General features: G+C 40.1%; 1 protein-coding gene across 1 annotated transcript in view; it reads right to left on the bottom strand.

Moving 5' to 3' along the window:
• The window catches only part of LOC124278355, a 75,239-nt gene extending 65,699 nt beyond the window's left edge, over nucleotides 1-9,540 (bottom strand). Inside the window, exons 1-10 of the mRNA XM_046714077.1 lie at nucleotides 9,414-9,540; nucleotides 8,230-8,250; nucleotides 7,208-7,318; nucleotides 6,253-6,381; nucleotides 5,390-5,410; nucleotides 4,792-4,909; nucleotides 3,893-4,035; nucleotides 2,423-2,537; nucleotides 1,850-1,989; nucleotides 1,025-1,156 (exon numbers count right to left, since the gene is read on the bottom strand). Of these exons, the coding sequence (XP_046570033.1) occupies nucleotides 1,025-1,156; nucleotides 1,850-1,989; nucleotides 2,423-2,537; nucleotides 3,893-4,035; nucleotides 4,792-4,909; nucleotides 5,390-5,410; nucleotides 6,253-6,381; nucleotides 7,208-7,318; nucleotides 8,230-8,250; nucleotides 9,414-9,483 (1,000 nt within the window). The 5' untranslated portion in view covers nucleotides 9,484-9,540. The remainder of the gene's footprint in view (nucleotides 1-1,024; nucleotides 1,157-1,849; nucleotides 1,990-2,422; nucleotides 2,538-3,892; nucleotides 4,036-4,791; nucleotides 4,910-5,389; nucleotides 5,411-6,252; nucleotides 6,382-7,207; nucleotides 7,319-8,229; nucleotides 8,251-9,413) is intronic.
• Between the last annotated feature and the right edge of the window lie 11,808 nt (nucleotides 9,541-21,348).

The raw sequence follows: 21,348 nt of genomic DNA, 5'->3' as shown, positions 1-21,348 counted from the left end.
CAGAATTGAGGAACCAACTCTCAAGTATATACAGTATAACCTTTCAGTAATTCAGGTTTGTCAAAAGTGACATCAGAACATTTGCTATTCGAAACTTGTAAAGACAAGGAAACGGCGCTTTCGCGTTGAAAAGGTACCTACGCTTTCAACTTGTCATTTGTCAGTTGTCATGGAAATAATGACGTCCTTCATTGATCGTGACGCAATAGCTTCTCACAACGACGTCCTATACCTTTCGATGCTATTACTGCATATAGATAGATTGACGCTATACTAATAAACCGTCAATTCTTCTCGTAAGAGGCGACTAACGAGATCGGGTGGTCAGGCTCGCTGACTTGGTTGACACATGCCATCGTATCCCAGGTGCGTCAATCGATGCTTATGTTGTCCAGACTCGATTATTTACAGACCGCCGCCATATAGATGGAATATTGCCGAGTGCGGCGTTAAATAACAACATCAACAAACAGTTCTTGCATGGTGAATCTGGGGGGTTGCAGGATAAACTGACTGGACCTGAGTGGAGTTGCTATTATTATGTTTTACAGATTAAAGATAGCATGCAACAGAGAGGGTTTGGGTGATCCTGGCACAGTCAGGCTGGTAAGGCTCATCATCAGCTCAGGGCCCTTGCCCCCTCTACACGCAGCCCAGACACTGAATGGGACTTCCTCCAGGAAACACTGCCTGGACGCACCCACCAAGAACTTTCCGGAGAATATGAAGAAAATACTGCAGCCTTCTGCATTACCCAGAGTGTCAGAAGGGCTGTGCTCCCGGTGGAGAACCCGGGCAACCTCCTTATCTGCGCTAAGAGATCAGGAGGTACCAAACCAAGGGCACCGAGAACAACGGGGAGCCTGACGACAGTGTACTTGGGATGCAAACAAGACATTTCAAAGGCGAGGTTCGCTACGAATGAGTGGTGAATGATTGTGGGTTGATGCTGTCAGTAACCTAGTCTATGCTTCAGTTAATGGTGCCTGTTGATTTAATGGTTGAAATGTTTGATGACACTCACGGCATAGGTTACAGAATTTCTTGCAGTTTGCCCCGGCCCAGCCTGGATATTTAGGACAGGCATCCTTGGTAAATTCCGGGCAGTTGGGTAGTTTATCAACACATGCTGTCTCGGCGGTGGGACCCTGCATAGCTGAAACAGCCGATAGATTAGTGTAGCTAGCAACACTCACTACCCATGTTAAAACAAGACCAGTTACTATGACATATTTATAAGAAACATTGTTCCCCAGCGGGATCGAACCGTAACTCTAGTGATCTCACGTTAACACTAACCTATTTATCAGTTAGCGGCCGTGGGGTAGCCGAGTGGTTAATGCGTTTGCTCGTCACGCCGAAGAGCCGTGTTCGATTCCCCACATGGGTACAATGTGTGAAGCCCATTTCTGGTGTCCCCGACCGTGATATTGCTCGAATATTGCTAAAAGCGGCATAAAACTGAACTCAGTCACATGTAGCAGTTAGCCTTCCACTGACATATGGGATGAATGGAGTTTTACACCATGGACGGGCTTCACGAATCGTACACTTGCAAGGAGTTGGGGTTCACACATCGTACACTTGCAAGGAGTTGGGGTTCACACATTCATTTATGTGACATTAAAGTAAAGTGAGCGAGTTAGTTTTACCCCGCTTTTTGCAATTATTCCAGCAATATCAAAGTAGGGGACACCAATGTACCCATGTGGGAAATCGACCCAGTGTCTTCGGCTTGACGAGCGAACGCTTTAACCACTAGGCTACCCGAGCGTCCATCTCGATTAAATAGTTTTGGAGACGTTATACTTCGATTGAAATAGAACTAAATAATGCATGTTCAACTGACTTATGCCAGCTCCGCTAACGGAACCGCTTCCCGAGAAACTTCCAAACTGCTTGCTGAAGGTGCACTGAGGACTTGCACAGCATTGAGCCGGATCCTTTGTCATGACGCAGTCCGTGGGCAGCTTGCCGTACTGGGGACAGCTGAAACACAAGGCAATTGTTATTGAGAGAGAGAGAGAGAGAGAGAGAGAGAGAGAGAGAGAGAGAGAGAGAGAGAGAGAGAGAGAGATGCTGCGTAAATCAACCGGAGACAATGTTGTCTTTGTAACAGTTGCACCTACTGTGGGGACTTTCGCTATATCTTTTACTAGCCGGTTGTACTATTGACACCATTATTTGGACAGCATGTCTCATTGATACAGGCAGACTATAGTCAGAGGTTATGTCCATAACCCTTTCACAAGTTCCTTTGTTTAAAAACAATCCATCTTGATATACTATAGTTTCGTCATTTTGGCATATTTCTCCCAAACCTGATACAGAAACATACAAGAACTAGCAATGTAAGTGCTACAGACTGCATTGAGCACGACCATGACGTATGTGAATCATAGGTAGCTCAGGGTTCACTTACAATGACTGGCATCTGTACGATCCCTGAGTAGCGTCGTTACATGTACACCGCAGATCACATCCAACCGCCCACGTCTGGCCTTGGTAGTAGTTGTTGCCGTTGTAGACGCATACGTCTAGAATACGGAAATGCAGAGATAGTGACCAACTAGAGTTAGCTAATTCCACAGTGAGTGAGTGAGTGAGTTTGGTTTTACGCCGCTTTTTGCAATATTCCAGCAATATCACGGCGGGGGACACCACAAATGGGCTTCACACATTGTGCCCATGTGGGGAATCGAACCAAGGTCTTCGGCGTAACGAGCAAACGCTTTAACCACTAGGCTACCCCACCACCTCAATTCCACAGTGACCAACGCCTATACCTACTATATGCAACTACAAAGATTCTAAACACACACGCACACGCACAATACGACAATACATGTGAAAATGTACATCATTTCCTATTAGAATGTAAACTGGATAATCCTTAAAGACAGGCATTAATGCTCAATTGTATTGTAAAACGTGACCCTCCAATCACATTGTCATTAATGTAACTTGGAAGGCCAGATATGACTATTCACAAGACGTTTTCAGCGCGGAAACTTTTATCTATCAATCAAAACGTTTTTGAGTGATCACAAACGTTGTGTCCTTTCCTTTCTGCTCTCTTTAACTTTCTTATACCTTTTCTCTATTGCTAAGATGTACATATGTATATCTAATGTAAATTATTGAAAATGCATGTATGTAAATATCAGGGATCAGGTATTTTAAGTTGGAGAACTTGTCCCCTTCCACATATGTGAATAAAATTATGTTTAAATCAAACACACGCACGTACACACACAATCAAACAAAAATAAAACAAAAAATACAACACAAACACATATCATTAGCAATTCTAGAGATAGTCACGCACAGGCGCGCACGCACGCACTCACATGCACATGTATAAGGCATGGCATTTGTAATGTGTACCACAGTCTGAGATATGTACTGATAGTATATGAACATATACTACGAATGAGAGAGTGATCATGTACCACAGTGTGAAAGATATGTACTGATAGTATATTAAGAGATGAGAGAGTGAACATGCACCACAGTGTGAGATATGTACTGATAGTATATGAAGAGATGAGAGAGTGAACATGCACCACAGATATACTAGGAATGCCAGTATGCACCACAGCGTGAGAGATATGCAGATAGATCGACAGTGTATAAAGATATACTAGGAATGCGAGTATGCACCACAGCGTGAGAGATATGCAGATAGACCGACAGTGTATAAAGATATACTAGGAATGCCAGTATGCACCACAGTCTCAGAGATATGCAGATAGACCGACAGTGTATAAAGATATACTAGGAATGCGTGTATGCACCACAGCGTGAGAGATATGCAGATAGACCGACAGTGTATAAATATATACTAGGAATGCGAGTATGCACCACAGTGTGAGTGTGATAGGTTACTTACTGACTCCAGAAGCTGTGTGCCCTAGGGCTGAACCCTGGGAGGTTACCACCTTCTTGTTAAAGTCACAGACGGGATGCAGACAACAGTCTCCGGGGGTGGATACCAGGGTACATGCCGTGGGTAGATTGTTGTACACAGGACACCTGGGGAGACAAGGAACAGATGTTGATTCCACCTTCCTTGACATGTCTACTTTAAAACATAATGACACATTTCGTATAAGCGTTGCTCAGTGGTCATCTAAATGAAAAAAAACACTACAAGCAGTCGTAGTACAACAACGGGGAGAGAGTTCTATGGATATTCAGTTTCCTTATTATTAATGAGCTACGTTTCGGTGTAGCTACTAACACCGTTGTCAAGTTGTATATCAATAGAACTCTCCCCGTTGTTCATCACATCAATATCTAAATCCAGTTATCAGTTGTGGAATAAGTACTACTACTACTAGTAGTAGTAGCAGTAGTAGTAGTAGCAGCAACAGCAGCAGTAGTAGTAGTAGTAGGTGAATAGTGACGGCGGTAGTAGTAACAGCAATAGCAGTAGCAGCACCAGCAGCAGCAGCAGTAGTAGCAGTTGCAGCAGTGGCACAAGTAGTAATAGTAGTAGTAGTAGTAGTAGTAGTGGTAGTGGTGGTGGTGGTGGTGGTGGTGGTGGTAGATGTAAACGTTACGATGAAAGTGAGTGACTTTACTTTTACGCCACTTATAGCCATATTCCTGGAATATCTCGGCCGGGGACACCAGAAATGGGCTTCACACATTGTACCCATGTGAGGAATCGAACCAGGGTCTTCAGCGTGACGAGCGAACGCTTTAACCACTAGGCTACCCCACCGCCCCTACGATGAAAGTGATATTTATGATGGTGGTAGTGGCAGAAGGTCTGATTATACATACTTGTTTGTACACTTGTAGGCGCCGGTCGACCCGTCCACACACTCACAGTTGTAGCTGCAGCCGTCCTCCCACTTTTCGCCCTGTTTGTAAGTCTTCCCTTGGTAGAAGCACTGGCCATCTGCAGAAGGTAGGAAACACCAGCTTCAAACTACATACCCCCAGTCATTAGATATAATTACTTACACTAAGTAAGATTCTTAACAGTAATATGAATTATGTAAAACAACATGCCCTCAGATAATAGAAAGAAATGTCTTGAGAATGAATATACGTAAGCTTAATGTTGCAACTTTGCTGCCATAAATATAATTTCAAAATCAAAATTTCAGTTGATTGCTCGTTGTTTCGAAATTTCGAGTTTGTCTCGTTTAATTACTTTGATGACATTTCCGTAATTTCGATTGGTTTCTCGTTATTTTAGCAATTTTCAAAACTCAAAATCAATTTTCAATTTCAGATCTTTTTCTCGTTGATTAGATTGTTTTTAATTATGTCCTCGATATTCCCGGATTTTGTTAGTGCTCACTTCGATACGTTCACCATTTCAGTTATTGCGTTTTGCAAACCATACTAACGTATTAACATTTAGTATACTTACAAAAGCCGGTCGACTGTACCTCTGAAAACAGAAAGGTTTACCTTCTACACAAATCTTGACAGGGGTGTTCAGATCATGGTGACATGAAAAATAGGTTAACATGAAGTGGTTCAGTTCAGAGAACCATCATCTTGAATAAACGATTTCCTTGTCACGACATGTTCTCTGTAAATTGGGGAAAGGGTAGTCAGAATCTATGACGGATTGAGGGTCACACTTCGATCGTCAAACGTTATCATGTATACAAATACAAAACCACACGCACACGCACACACACATTCATGTGACACTAACACACTCACACTCTCTGTCTCTCTCTTTCACACATACAAACACTCACACACACAGTTTCTCTCTTTCACACACAAACACTCACGCACACACACACTCTGTCTCTCTCTTTCACACATACACAAACACTAACTCTCTCTGTCTCTCTTTTTCACACATACAAACACTCACGCACACACACACTGTTTCTCTCTTTCACACACACACACAAACACGCACGCACACACGCACACTGCCTCCCTCTCTTTCACACACATAAACACTTACACTCACACACACACTCTGCCTCTCTCTTTCACCCATACAAACACTCACACTCATGATCACAGATACTCTCTCTGTCTCTCTCTGTCACACATGCACACTCACACTCACACACACTGACTCTCTTTTACACACAAACACTCACGCACGCGCACACGCACACTGTCTCTCTCTTTCACACGTACAAACGCTAACACTCATGATCACACGTATACTCAGACTGAGAGAGAAGAATGATCATCTACGCGTCGATAAATGTCAAGTTCTTTTGGACATAGAATATCGAGTCTATTTACGACAATACTTACGGCAGAAACCACAGTACTTGCGACAGTTTTCATGGGCCCAGGGAGCGAACTTCGTGCACGAATCTAGCCCGTACTCTGGGCAGTTGGGTTTAACATCTTCACAGGGGGGAGGTGCAGTAGTGTGTAGTGCTGGAACAATCAGTGAACAGTTTGTTTGTTAACGCCTCACCCAGCAATATTCCAACTATATGACAGCGGTCTATGCAAAATCGAGGCTGGACATGACAATCCAGTGATGAACTTCATGAGCATCGATCTATGTACTTGGGATACGATGACATGTGTCAACTATGTCAGCGAGCCTGACCACCCGACCCCGTTAGTCTCCTTTTACGACAAGCACGGGTTGCTGAATTCCAATGCTAACCCGGATCTTCACGGGTCCACAGAACACTGAAGCTATTGATGAACATTGTCCCATTCGTAATGAATGTGAAAAATAATAGACATGATGCCGACATGTCAGGAGATATTTTGGTACTGGTCACGAAGTAGTCTGTAGGATACTGGAAACGTATGTATGTTTTATATGATGTAGATATATCCACAGGCTTTATAACACCTTTGGTGACCACTAAGATTGTTGTTTTGATAAATGGCATATATATCTGAACTGCCTTGACATTATATACAATTCTTGTCTCTATCTGTATCTGAATACAAAATATCATCAGAGAACATGTTTAACCTATCCTTGTGCAATCAGATTGATAATTTATCGTCGGATCATAGGTTCTCGGACGTCATACGTTTTCGGACGACAGTGCGCACTCACAGTACGTCACACAGAGTTTGTACATTCTTCAAGGATGGCTTGTGAATAGGACAAATTTATCCTTTATAATCTAATGATATGTTTTACGCTTTTTTTAGGCGACAAACAAGACTTCAGTGTCCATAAAAGCTACTATGCAGGTACATACAGAGGAAAGACACAGATTTACGTAAGACTTACGTTTGCATATTCCACAGAATGCTGCACAGTTGTCCTTGGCCCAATCGCCATAATCTTTACACACGCTGCTTGCGTACTTTGAGCAGTCGACTTTGTCCACGCATGTATCTACTAAATAGAACACACATAGACGTTCATTATTACATCACGTCATTGCAGAAACCCAGTAAAAGTATTTGAAGTATGCATTAAACTATCAGTAAAATATTGACACAGTTCACTATTTGTTACGAGGGAGGAGTGCAGAGAGAGGAACGGCTAGGTGTGCTATTGATTCATTTACCTGTGCTGAGCCTTTCTCGCACACCTGGCTGTTTCTCTCTTTGCACTCCTTCCTCGTAACACATACTGAACTGTGTCAATATTTTAATGATAGTTTGTTAACTCTTTTATTATTAAAGCACAAGCCATGAAATAAAAAAATCACAATTATAATGCATCATGCCATATTAGAAAAAGATTGTACTTGTAGGTTTTGAGTAAAGTGACCGAAACACTGTCACGAAAAGTTTTCTACCAGACTATATGATCAAAAGCTTATCTTCAGATCGAAGCGAACTATATATAATTAGTTTTTTAAAAGCGAATTTCCGGTGTCTTCAACAAAATTACGCCAAAGCTTATGATATCTATATATATTAAGAGTACTGTAACTGCATGGATGGTCCCTTCTGTGATAAGCTTGTATTCAACAGCTGGTAACAAACGGGACGACGTCTGTAACAGACCGTCATATTTTCACACTCTCAAACCAAATCCCTTTGATTCATGCCGCACCCTGAGTAAACATGTGGAAACAACCTCAGTTCAGAGGGATACTTTCCCTTGAAAGATAGGTGAATATCGAGTTTCTTTGCTAATATCTTAAAATTAATTGTATCCATACATCATGTGCTGGTGGGGTACGTCTTGATGTATTCGGTTTGTTCTACGTGCTTGTAAATGTCTGTAAGCTTTTTATTGTAAAATGATTTCAGAAAACACCTTATACAAGTTCACTCTAGTTCAAGATACGAACTTACCTGTAGGTGCAGCTCTTCTTTCTGAAAAAGGATATATATATATACATATATATATATATGTTAATAATAATTTGCATCGGTTCCACTAGTTAAAACTAAATATGTTCTTTGAAACAAAACAAAAAACGACATATGATTGGTTTCAAGAATATGCTTTTGATTTTAATGCATTTATATAATAGCAACATCAATTTCTGTCTGTTATTATAGTCGTCATCGCTGTTGTTGTTGTTGTCGTTGTCGTCACTGTTGTTGTTGGTCATAAAGATAAAGGCCCAGCAAGCACTTTTCAGATGGGACCTGAGGCTAATCACGATAACGCATTACTTGTATATGGACACTGGCCCACAAGCAAGGCGCACCTCTGACCTTCCTAGTCTATCTATACTGAGAGGTACGCCAACTGTTTTATTGTAATCTAGCAGTCTTTAAACGTAACATATGCTGCCATTCTTTGAACATTCTACACCAGTGTATAAATCATATGAACAGTAGAACATGCCATCTGTACCGCTCACATGCGTTGTCAGAAGAAAAGCTAGTTTGAAGCATGTTCTTTTTAAAGTTAATTAGTTTGAATTAAATCATTTTATGTAGAAGTAATTCAGTGCTACCAAACTTTTTTATAATCATACAAAACCTCTGCTTAGTCCATTGTAGGAATCCGTGTATAAGCATGTTCTTATGAATCACTATGAAAAATTGTTGATAAATTGATACCAAATGTTCTTGACAAAAGCACGTCTTCTCACTGATGTAGAGGGAAGTATCATTTACATATCCATGAGCAAGATTCAAGTAAAAAGTAAATTATTATCGTTATATAGCTATGCATGATTTGCTTTGAACGTCTTAAATGTAATGGGGGCTGTGGGGTAGCCTAGTGGTTAAAGCGTTCGCTTTCACGCTGAAGACCCTGGTTCGATTCCTCACATGGGTGCAATGTGTGAAGCCCATTTCTGGTGTCCACCGCCGTGATATTGCTGGAATATTGTTAAAAGCGGCGTAAATCTAAACTCACTCACTTAAATGTAATCATTCAAATCGGATATCTTGGCTATAATTTGAAAACATGAAAATATTAAAAGATTTAACTATAAATCCCTAAATGGGGATAAATTACACATATATGATAAATATTAAATTTAAATTTCTAAACTTCAAATGTTTCCAAAACCACTTACCTTTTTTCCTTACTGCTGACGCCTGGGTGGCGACAATGAGAGCCAGGGCGAAACAAAGTCCCCTGTTCATGATGACTTTCTGATGCACTCTGTCATTTCGCCACAGCTCTCGCGCTATTATAGGAAAAGGTCACGTGACACCTGTGTTTCTTTCTGGTTCCAGATTGTTGCCAAGATTACTTAACTGAGTGAAACAAAAGGGAGATAACTCATGATCAGCAAAATAAATCTATTGACAGTTAACATTTTTTTGTAGGCATTTAGATATTCCACATATCTTTGAAAAACATGTTGGGTAATAGTTTACACTGTTAAAAAGTTGAACTATAATTTTCTTTTCATTAAAGCCATTGAAAAGGCAGACTAATGCAAAATGAAAACAATATGTATTGTAACTTTAATCGTGTTTTATTCTTATCGCTACAGTTATCTCACCATCTCCCACACAAAGGTCACAGGTCGGCACACTGTCTCAAAAGGAACAGATAAAGCTGCTGTTTGACCTGACTTTCGCACAACTGTTTCTGAAAGTTAATTCGTGTTTACGTCTGCATAAAGATTCAACTCAATATATACATATGGAATTAATTAAGCAACACATAATTCATAGACCTATAATTCTGCGAATTTAGAAAACAGCATTTTCTGAATGATTTATTAACATTTTGCCTCTTGCTGCGTAGAATGAAGTTTTGTGGAGATATCTAATGCACGTGCAACGGAACGCAATGCACGTGAAATGTCATATCCCCCACAAATGTGGAAATGATTTTTTTACAGGTAACATGTCACACTGTCTCGTTTCAATCTGGATTGAATATTCAGTACCATAATAGTCAGTCATGGCACGTCGTAAATTGTCACAGGCTACAAGGTAGCAAATTATTGTCATGAGAAATGCAGGAATGTCCCTCACACAAATTGGACATCAAATTGGGCGCAATCCTACCATCATTTCAAGACTCTTGGACGAACACTGGGCTACCTATGATATTAAAGATCTTCAAAGACCTGACAGACCCCGTAGGACAACAGTACGAGAAGAGAGAGCATTGTTGAGACTTGGTAGGCACCGTTTATGGGACTCAGGCACGGTTACCACGGAAAACGACATCCTGCAGGACCGTCAGGAATCGGCTGAAAGCAGCAAAATACAGGACCAGAAGACCCATGAAACGTATGAAACCGTTTCCAGCTCACAAAGCGGCACGATATGCCTGGTCTACTCAACGTGTTCGCTGGAACATTGCTTCATGGCGGAGGGTTTCTTACTGCATATGGTAGATGGTCGTCCATGTGTCTGGAGACAAAGGACTACAGCTATGGTTCCCGAAAATGTCCAAAATTACGATTCCCTTTGGGGAGGGTCAGTCATAGTATGGGGACGATGTAATTCCTAGGTTGGAGGATGGACCTCATTGCCATTCGCTGTAACCTTACTGGGCCTCGGTATCAACAGTGGATCCTTGAGAGGGCTGTTGCCCCACATTCTGATAACTATCCTCCAGCCACAACACCCATCTTTATGGATGACAATGCCAGGCCATGATTCAGATCTCACAGCATCTGTGGGACATTTTATGAGACATATATGAGACCCTCACCATCAATAAACTGACCGCTGCTTTGCATGAGGAATGGAACAGGATTCTTGTGATTAATCCAAAGAAAGAGGAGACGTCCTGAGTACGTTTTTCGTGTGCAGGTAGGTTACACAAAATATTGATTGAAAGTCAGTATTTGAACTTGCAAGTCATTATTCTTGAATTTCGTGAACAAGATGTATGCATGTTACTGAGAGTTAAGTTTGTGTGAGTGAAATTCGTAATTCTGCATGAAATGACGTCATTTTCCAAACCTGTACTATCTTCAAACAAACCAGATTAGGTCATGGTAGTCTTTGTTACATTTCTCCTTAACCCTTTTTCTTCACTACTACATTCATATGGTTTAGAAAGCTTTTGACAGTCACATTTCATGTACTATTTCATTAAGTTGTTGAGTCAGAGAAAGTACGGGGTATTTTTTCTTTTTTTTCTTTACCATTTTTTCACTTATTTATAGGTACAGTACATGTAGTCAATGTGTGACGTAGATAGGTACAAGTATACAAAACAATCAGTGGTATTTCTATAGAAAAAACTCTGTAAATGCCATCAGAGAGCATCCTAACTTCATAGTGTGTGTACATATGTACGTTTATGTGTGTGTATGTATGTATGTGTGTGTGTGTGTGTGTGTGTGTGTATGCATGCATGCATGTATGTACGTGTGTGGAAGGGGACATGCATTGTATCTATATGGAATAAGGGTGACACAGACAAAATTATTCATCCCTCTCCTTATAGTGCTTGAAAACAGCATGTAGAGATGACCAACAGGAGAAGAGTTTGTCAACACCACAAGAAGAGGAATAAACATATTTTGTAATGAGAAAATACGGGTGTTGCTAAATTAATGTCCATATGTGTAGTTATCCCTAAGAGTTATAAAGTTTTCCAAAATGTTTGTGGTAGAAATATTTGGAATGATAATATTGGCAAACATTTTTATTAATAACGTGTGTCAATATTGTCAATATTAAACAATCGACCCTGGCAAAGACTTACTGTTTTCATTTATTGAGTTTCTTTATGCTTTATCTCTTTGCGTTCTTGCCATTCCAGATACTAGACACTTACGCATTTTAACCTGTCTCTCTATTTGTTTTTCACGTATGATTGCACTTCAAGATACTTGTCACCAACGCAATACGGACTTTCTCTGTATTTGTCTTTGTATCTATGTATAAAGATTCAGAGTGCAAAAAATCTTCACAAGGCTGTATGCTATGATTTCAACTTCCCAATAGTCAACTTTCCTTGCATGTCGAACCATATTCTAACATCTCCAGCCTTTTGAGATACAATCGAGCTTGCACTTATTACCAATATTTCAAAGAGCGTCATACCACTCTTGCTCAGAAGTTGTTTGATCAAGGTTACAACATTAAAGCCCTCAGTAAAGCTTTAAAAAGGTTTTACGGTGGACATGTCAGGGACACTTCGAAATTTGATGCATCAGTGACGAAAAGGATGTCCGATGCAATTCCCTATTTTGACTCGTACCAAAAGTTCCCGAATTATTTCAGAAGAAACAATTGACTAGACTTTGTATGTGTTTATGACGGGTGTCGCCGAAGGTGCAGGATACGCTCACCTTTCCGCGAACACCTGGTATCATCACAGTTTCAGGGTGATTCATAAACGCATGCTCTGTCATCGTATCGCAAGGTGACAATCACTAGCTTGTCTGGTCAAGACACAATTTGTTTAAAAACAACATGGTACAGCTGTAATCCTGCTGAAACAAATATATGCTCATGATAAAGTCACAACTGTACAGTCGACTCTGCTTTTAGCAGAGTGTTCTTATGAATGGGGAAAGGGTTTTGTCGCTTCTATTTTCACGCATAATTTCCGTTCAAGATACTTGTCTCCCTAGTTACACTGACTTTCTCTGTATTTGTCTTGCATGCGTAATTGTCTGTTTAGATACTTGTCACCCACGCAATACTGACTTCCTCTATACTTGTCATCAATGCTATATTGCCATTCAAGATACTTGTCACCCACGCAGTAATGACTTTCTCTGTTTTGGCATCAATGCGTTATTGCCATTCAAAATACTTGTCACCCACGCAGTAATGATTTTCTCTGTTTTTGTCATCAATGCGTTATTACCATTCGAGATACTTGTCACCCACGCAGAAATAACGTTCTCTGTTTTTGTCATCAATGCGTTATTGCCATTCAAGATACTTGTCACCTACGCAGTAATGATTTTCTCTGTTTTTGTCATCAATGCGTTATTGCCATTCAAGATACTTGTCACCCACGCAGTAATGATTTTCTCTGTTTTTGTCATCAATGCGTTATTACCATTCAAGATACTTGTCACCCACGCAGAAATAACGTTCTCTGTTTTTGTCATCAATGCGTTATTACCATTCAAGTTACTTGTCACCCACGCAGTAATGATTTTCTCTGTTTTTGTCATCAGTGCGTTATTACCATTCAAGTTACTCGTCACCCACGCAGTAATGATTTTCTCTGTTTTTGTCATCAATGCGTTATTGCCGTTCAAGATACTTGTCACCCACGCAGTAATGACTTTCTCTGTTTTTGTCATCAATGCGTTATTGCCATTCAAGATACTTGTCACCCACGCAGTAATGACTTTCTCTATACTTGTCATGAATGCGTTACTTCCATTGAAGATACTTGTCACCCACGTAGTAATGACTTTCTCTGTTTTGTCATCAATGTGTTATTGCCATTCAAGATACTTGTCACCCACGCAGTAATAATTTTCTCTGTTTTGTCATCAATGCGTTATTGCCATTCAAGATACTTGTCACCCACGCAGTAATGACTTGTCATCAATGCGTAATTGCCATTTGCGAAATCGCACTGTTGCCTTTCACTGTAGATATATTGAATATTGAATATTATAATATAATAATAATCACGCAATTTTCCTTTCTCTGTAAAGTTTGTCGACGCAATCCTGCCATCAACAATTATTATATATGTCTGTTATACATTATTGTCTATTTCGACACCGCTCGCCCACTCAATATTACTTTGGTTGACAGACGCCGCCCACGCAATACTGCCGTCCTCGATAACAGACACTCGGGACCTGTGTCTCAACGTCTGTTACCAATACATTTTTTATCGTGATGTGCAAATGATATAATTACACTATCTAACCAAGGGTACTTGTACCTGGCATCATTATGACATGGTATTTTGTAATCCTGCGATCTGATTTGTCAGCTAGGCATATCGAATAAGGCGATAAACATTACATGTTCTCAGATTTATGGATGACATTGAGTTTTTAATGTCTAGAAATCTCATTTGGTTCCAAGATTACATTACGTAGTAAAACGTTAAGTCCTTAAAATGTATTCGTCTTTGGAAACCGAAAGAGAAAGCGAGATTATGAAATATGTTCAGTTATTTGAATTTGATAGTATTAGTACAAAATAATAAGATAATAAAATGACGAGTGAAAAGGTTTAAAACTATTCTTTTTCTGTTTTATGTACCAAAACCCTATCATTTACGTCATACATGCTCAAATTAATGTTCCCTGAGTCGTGTCAGTAAGATTTAGAAATTGTATAGAAAAAATGCCTCCTATTACGTTTACACATGAGCATTACCAAGACCTCCAAGCAACTAATTACTTATATAACGAGTAATAGCTGTATAAAATTCATGGATACTAAATTAGTATTGGATCTTCCAAAGGATCTAGGTTATCAGTTGTAGACAAACATCACTGGTCGCCAAACTGCATGTAACAAAACACTCTTAGATATAACAAATATATTTCGGAATTGAACAATTAACTCTGCTGTTAGCAGAGATTTCTTATGGACATGAACTGGATTTTGTCGCTTATGTGGTCAACGTTTGAGAACGTGATGCCTATAGGGCAAAACTTGCACCTCTATGACTGTCCCACACTCCATGTTATTACTGTTTTATTATCACTGTTTCTGTATTGCGTTATTGTTTTCTCCAAGACCTGGAGTAATCACTGGTATTCTGTGACCAATATATAGTCGTATAGATAATACATGACCTCCTGGCAACACACATTTCCGATTTCCACTTCTATTGCGGAAAACTGAAAGAATTAGGTCATCGCTAGGTCGATGGTGAGAGCATAGCCATAAAACATTGTCATATATTGGATATTTGTTACATTACATATGATACGCTTGTTTTTGGATGCACTCTTTATTTGAACATACTAATGGTTAATTTCTATGTAATGTCGCAGTAGATAAAGACCGGGTTGTAATGGTTTGAAGTAGGAGATCCATTATCGCTCGCCCACGCGGCAGGTGTCGTCGCCGACACAAGATCTCGTCCATAACATGACATGCAGAATTAAAAACAAATCCCACATAGAGTTTGATTAAAGAATCCACGCACACGTGATTAAAAATATGTAAGCATGTACTGACTGACTGACTGACTGACTGAGTTTGGTTTTACGCCGCTTTTAGCAATATTCCAGCAACATCACGGCGGGGGACACCAGAAATGGGCTTCACACATTGTACCCATGTGGGGATTCGAACCCGGGTTTTCGGCGTGACGAGCCAACGCTTTAACCACTAGGCTACCCCACCGCCCGTAAGCATGTACAATGCAGTACACATCTTAGTGACTCAACAGTAAAAACCGAATATTTGGAATATTTCTGAGTGCGTTGATAAAAATCATACCAACAAACAAAACTTGTCTATTACTTGTACGTACACGTATGTATTTTGGGGCTAACGGAGTAAAGAATTGAATTGTAACGATTCGTCGCATTGAGTGGATAAAGGTACAGTAGAAATATAAAACCTGTGTGTAATCATAAACTCCTGAAATATATACACCATTATCTTTCAATGATAAAATAGTATTCCCTGTCACTAAGAACGCGTAAGAAGTCTAGTGCAATAACCACATCATATTATTTCTGTTTTAAATACGAATGAATCTCACACGCACGAATATTATCAGAAATGCATGCACTCATACACACAGACAGACAGACACGTACTTGTCATGACAACGACTAAAGGCAAAGGAAATATGTGCAATACTTTGTGTAAATGCATGATTTACTTTACAGGATACATGTTCGTATCTATGACAACCGTGCCGTTTTGTACTTACGTCATTCCATCAAGATTCTTCTTATACCAGTGGAACATTCATTTCATTTATTATCATTTAGGTCTTTACTTCTCTTGTCAACGCTGTTTACATAATGTCTTTTGTGCTAATGTTCTTTATCTTTGTAAAAAAGTATGTGTGCATTAATCATCGTGTGCATCATTTCAATAGTAAATACGTCTGTGCACATTATTGTTTGATTGCGTGGTAATGCGTATGTGAAGATAGTTACTATCATTATTGACATGTGTTGATGAATTCAAAAGCATATGAGTATGTGACAGTATTCGTATGTTTCCTTGATTTAAATTGTAACCATCTATGTCTACACTATTGATCTGCGTGCATTTTTTCATTAGCAAATCCGTATATGTTCATTAATCATATGTTCAATTCATTTCTATAGTAACTACGCATAGCAAAGGCGTATGTGTACATTACTTCATCTTTGTGCATAATTTTAATAGCAAATGCGTATGTGTGCATGATTTCAATAGTAAATGCGTATGTGTGCATTACTTCATCTTTGTGCATAATTTCAGTGGCAAATGCGTATATGTGCATAATTTCAATAGCAAATGCGTAAGGTGTACATTACTTCATCTGTGAGCATAATTCCAACAGCAAATGCGTATGTGTGCATAATTTCAATAGCAAATGCGTATGTGCACAATAATTCATATGTGTGCATACGTTCAATAGCAAATGCGTATGTGTGCATAATTTCAATAGCAAATGCGTATGTGTACATTATTTCATCCGTGTGTAGTATTTCAATAGCAAATGCGTATGTGTGCATAATTTCAATAGCAAATGCGTATGCGTGCATTATTTCATCCGTGTGCAGTATTTCAATAGCAAATACGTATGCGTGCATTATTTCATCCGTGTGCAGTATTTCAATAGCAAATACGTATGTGTACATTATTTCACCCGTGAGCAGTATTTCAATAACAAATACGTATGTGTACATTATTTCATCCGTGTGCAGTATTTCAATAGCAAATGCGTATGCGTGCATTATTTCATCCGTGTGCAGTATTTCAATAGCAAATGCGTATGCGTGCATTATTTCATCCGTGTGCAGTATTTCAATAGCAAAGTGTGCAGTATTTCAATAGCAAATGCGTATGTGTACATTATTTCATCCGTGAGCAGTATTTCAATAGCAAATGCGTATGTGTACATTATAACATCATTATAATTTGTGCTTAAGGAAGTACACTCAGTGACGTTTCCAGACTAACAACAGAAAAAATATATACGTGACATAATATTCAGAAACAGCTGGTTTGCATTGTTTATAGATAAATTATAGTTTTAAAGATATGATTATATCTGACTTGGTTTCAGAGATATTCATGCGGTCTATCTCTCCACCCACGCACGCCCACCAGACGGTCAACGCGACTTCTTTCGCACACCGACCACTTAACGTTCTGTTCAGGTTAGTCTTGGTTCTTGAAAGGTACAGGCGGCTACTGTACATATATATGACAACAGCAACAATGGATGATTTATTACTATAAATATTACGAACACATATCGTTATCCCGTATTTGTGTACATTGTCTCCACGGTCTGTTGTATGTATACTGTGTGTGTGTGTACATTGACTCCACGGTCTGGTGTGTGTACATTGTTTGTGTGTGTGTACATTGTCTCCACGGTCTGGTGTTTGTATACTGTCTGTGTGTGTACATTGACTCCAAGGTCTGGTGTTTGTATACTGTCTGTGTGTACATTGTCTCCAAGGTCTGGTGTTTGTATACTGTCTGTGTGTACATTGTCTCCACGGTCTGGTGTTTGTATACTGTGTGTGTGTACATTGTCTCCACGGTCTGGTGTTTGTATACTGTCTGTGTGTACAATGTCTCCACGGTCTAGTGTTTGTATGCTGTCTGTACAATGTTGGTGTACAACAATGTCTCCACGGTCTGGTGTTTGTATACTGTCTGTGTGTACAATGTCTCCACGGTCTAGTGTTTGTATACTGTCTGTGTGTACATTGTCTCCACGGTCTGGTGTTTGTATACTGTCTGTGTGTACATTGTCTCCACGGTCTGGTGTTTGTATAATGTCTGTGTGTACAATGTCTCCACGGTCTGGTGTTTGTATACTGTCTGTGTGTACAATGTCTCCACGGTCTGGTGTTTGTATACTGTCTGTGTGTACAATGTCTCCACGGTCTGGTGTTTGTATGCTGTCTGTGTGTACAATGTCTCCACGGTCTGGTGTGTTTGTATACTGTCTGTGTGTACATTGTCTCCACGGTCTGGTGTTTGTATACTGTCTGTGTGTACATTGTCTCCAAGGTCTGGTGTTTGTATACTGTCTGTGTGTACATTGTCTCCAAGGTCTGGTGTTTGTATACTGTCTGTGTGTACATTGTCTCCACGGTCTGGTGTTTGTATACTGTCTGTGTGTACATCTGGGTGTTTGTATACTGTCTGTGTGTACATTGTCTCCACGGTCTGGTGTTTGTATGCTGTCTGTGTCTGTGTGTACATTGTCTCCACAACAAGGTCTGGTGTTTGTATACTGTCTGTGTGTCATACAATTGTCTCCACATGGTCTGGTGTTTGTCAGTCATAACTTGTACTTCAGAACAATATTCACAATGTCTCACATTAATGCTCAATTGGTTAAGTGGTTACATATAAGGGTAATGGAATTCTATCAGTCACAATCGTGCTATCGTGGCAAATGCACAAGGACATCCAGAATCTGGTGTTTGTATACTGTCTGTGTGTACATTGTCTCCAGTTCAATCTGTCTGGTGTTTGTATACTGTCTGTGTATACAATGTCTCCACGGTCTGGTGTTTGTATACTGTCTGTGTATACATGTCTCCAATCTGTGGTTTTGTATACTGTCTGTGTATACAATGTCTCCACGGTCTGGTGTTTGTATAATGGTCTGTGTGTACATTGTCTCCACGGTCTGGTGTTTGTCCCTGTCTGTGTTCAACGGTCCACGGTGTTGGGATATGTCAACATCCGTATATTGTCTCCACGGTCTGGTGTTTGTATACTGTCTGTGTGTACAATGTCTCCACGGTCTGGTGTTTGTATACTGTCTGTGTGTACATTGTCTCCACGGTCTGGTGTTTGTATACTGTCTGTGTGTACAATGTCTCCAAGGTCTGGTGTTTGTATACTGTCTGTGTATACATTGTGGCCACAGTTTTGAGTTTGGATACTGTCTGAGTGTACATTGCCTCCAAGGTCTGGTGTTTGTATACTGTCTGTGTATACAATGTCTCCACGGTCTGGTGTTTGTATACTGTCTGTGTGTACACTGTCTCCACTGTCTGGTGTTTGTATACTGTCTGTGTGTACATGGTCTTCACAATCTGGTGTTTGTATACTGTCTGTGTGTACAATGTCTCCAAGGTCTGGTGTTTGTAAACTGTTTGTGTGTACATTGTATCCAAGGTCTGGTATTTCTATACTGTCTTTGTGTACATTGTCTCCACGGTCTGGTGTTTGTATACTGTCTGTGTGTACAATGTCTCCACGGTCTGGTGTTTGTATACTGTCTGTGTGTACAATGTCTCCACGGTCTGGTGTTTGTATACTGTCTGTGTATACAATGTCTCCACGGTCTGGTGTTTGTATACTGTCTGTGTATACAATGTCTCCACGGTCTGGTGTTTGTATACTGTCTGTGTGTACATTGTCTCCAAGGTCTGGTGTTTGTATACTGTCTGTGTGTACAATGTCTCCACGGTCTGGTGTTTGTATACTGTCTGTGTGTACATTGTCTCCACGGTCTGGTGTTTGTATACTGTCTGTGTGTACATTGTCTCCACGGTCTGGTGTTTGTATACTGTCTGTGTGTACAATGTCTCCACGGTCTGGTGTTTGTATACTGTCTGTGTGTACACTGTCTCCACTGTCTGGTGTTTGTATACTGTCTGTGTGTACATTGTCTCCACGGTCTGGTGTTTGTATACTGTCTGTGTGTACATTGTCTCCACGGTCTGGTGTTTGTATCTGGTGTTTGTATTGTCTGTGTACATTGTCTCTACGGTCTGGTGTTTGTATACTGTCTGTGTGTACATTGTCTCCACGGTCTGGTGTTTGTATACTGTCTGTGTGTACAATGTCTCCACGGTCTGGTGTTTGTATACTGTCTGTGTGTACAATGTCTCCAAGGTCTGGTGTTTGTATACTGTCTGTGTGTACATTGTCTCCAAGGTCTGGTGTTTGTATACTGTCTGTGTGTACATTGTCTCCACGGTCTGGTGTTTGTATACTGTCTGTGTGTACATTGTCTCCACGGTCTGGTGTTTGTATACTGTCTGTGTGTACATTGTCTCCACGGTCTGGTGTTTGTATACTGTCTGTGTGTACAATGTCTCCACGGTCTGGTGTTTGTATACTGTCTGTGTGTACAATGTCTCCACGGTCTGGTGTTTGTATACTGTCTGTGTGTACATTGTCTCCACGGTCTGGTGTTTGTATACTGTCTGTGTGTACATTGTCTCCACGGTCTGGTGTTTGTATACTGTCTGTGTGTACAATGTCTCCACGGTCTGGTGTTTGTATACTGTCTGTGTGTACATTGTCTCCACGGTCTGGTGTTTGTATACTGTCTGTGTGTACATTGTCTCCAAAGTCTGGTGTTTGTATACTGTCTGTGTGTACAATGTCTCCGCGGTCTGATATCTGTATACTGTCTGTGTGTACATTGTGGCCACAGTTTTGTGTTTGTGTACTGTCTGTGTGTTCTATCCTATATTCTTCTCGTGTTTTTGAGAAAAGACGTTTGTGCTAACACAAACCTGCATGGAGAAGTGTTTGACTCCCTAATACTTTCAGACTAACAGAAGATACACAGAGATCCATTGCAACACACAATCTCACACAGAGAAGTATTTTACTCAATGGCCCCTTTAAGCTAACAAATAAAACACACATTTTCTGGTGACGAATCCTAATGAAGTAGTCTTTTACTCCCCGATACTTTCAGACTAACAGAAGAAACACAGAGCACCATAGACTAAAATCTATTCTCTGAATGTGAAAAAACCCAACAGTTAATAAAATCATAAACTATTAATAAAAAGGATCCCAGAGACTTTCTTCATTTTGAGCCCGAAACCGTGGTTATCTAGACTTGCATGGGCTCTCTTGCATATATTTATTTCGGGTCTATATGACAGACTAAGAGGACCCAGGCAACACGAAACAACAGAA

The sequence above is a fragment of the Haliotis rubra genome, unplaced genomic scaffold, assembly GCF_003918875.1.
Source record: "Haliotis rubra isolate DU_JTF1 unplaced genomic scaffold, ASM391887v1 Scf235, whole genome shotgun sequence".
NCBI lineage: Eukaryota > Metazoa > Mollusca > Gastropoda > Lepetellida > Haliotidae > Haliotis > Haliotis rubra.
Note: the sequence above shows the minus strand (reverse complement) of the source record. Positions and strands in the feature narration are given on the sequence as shown.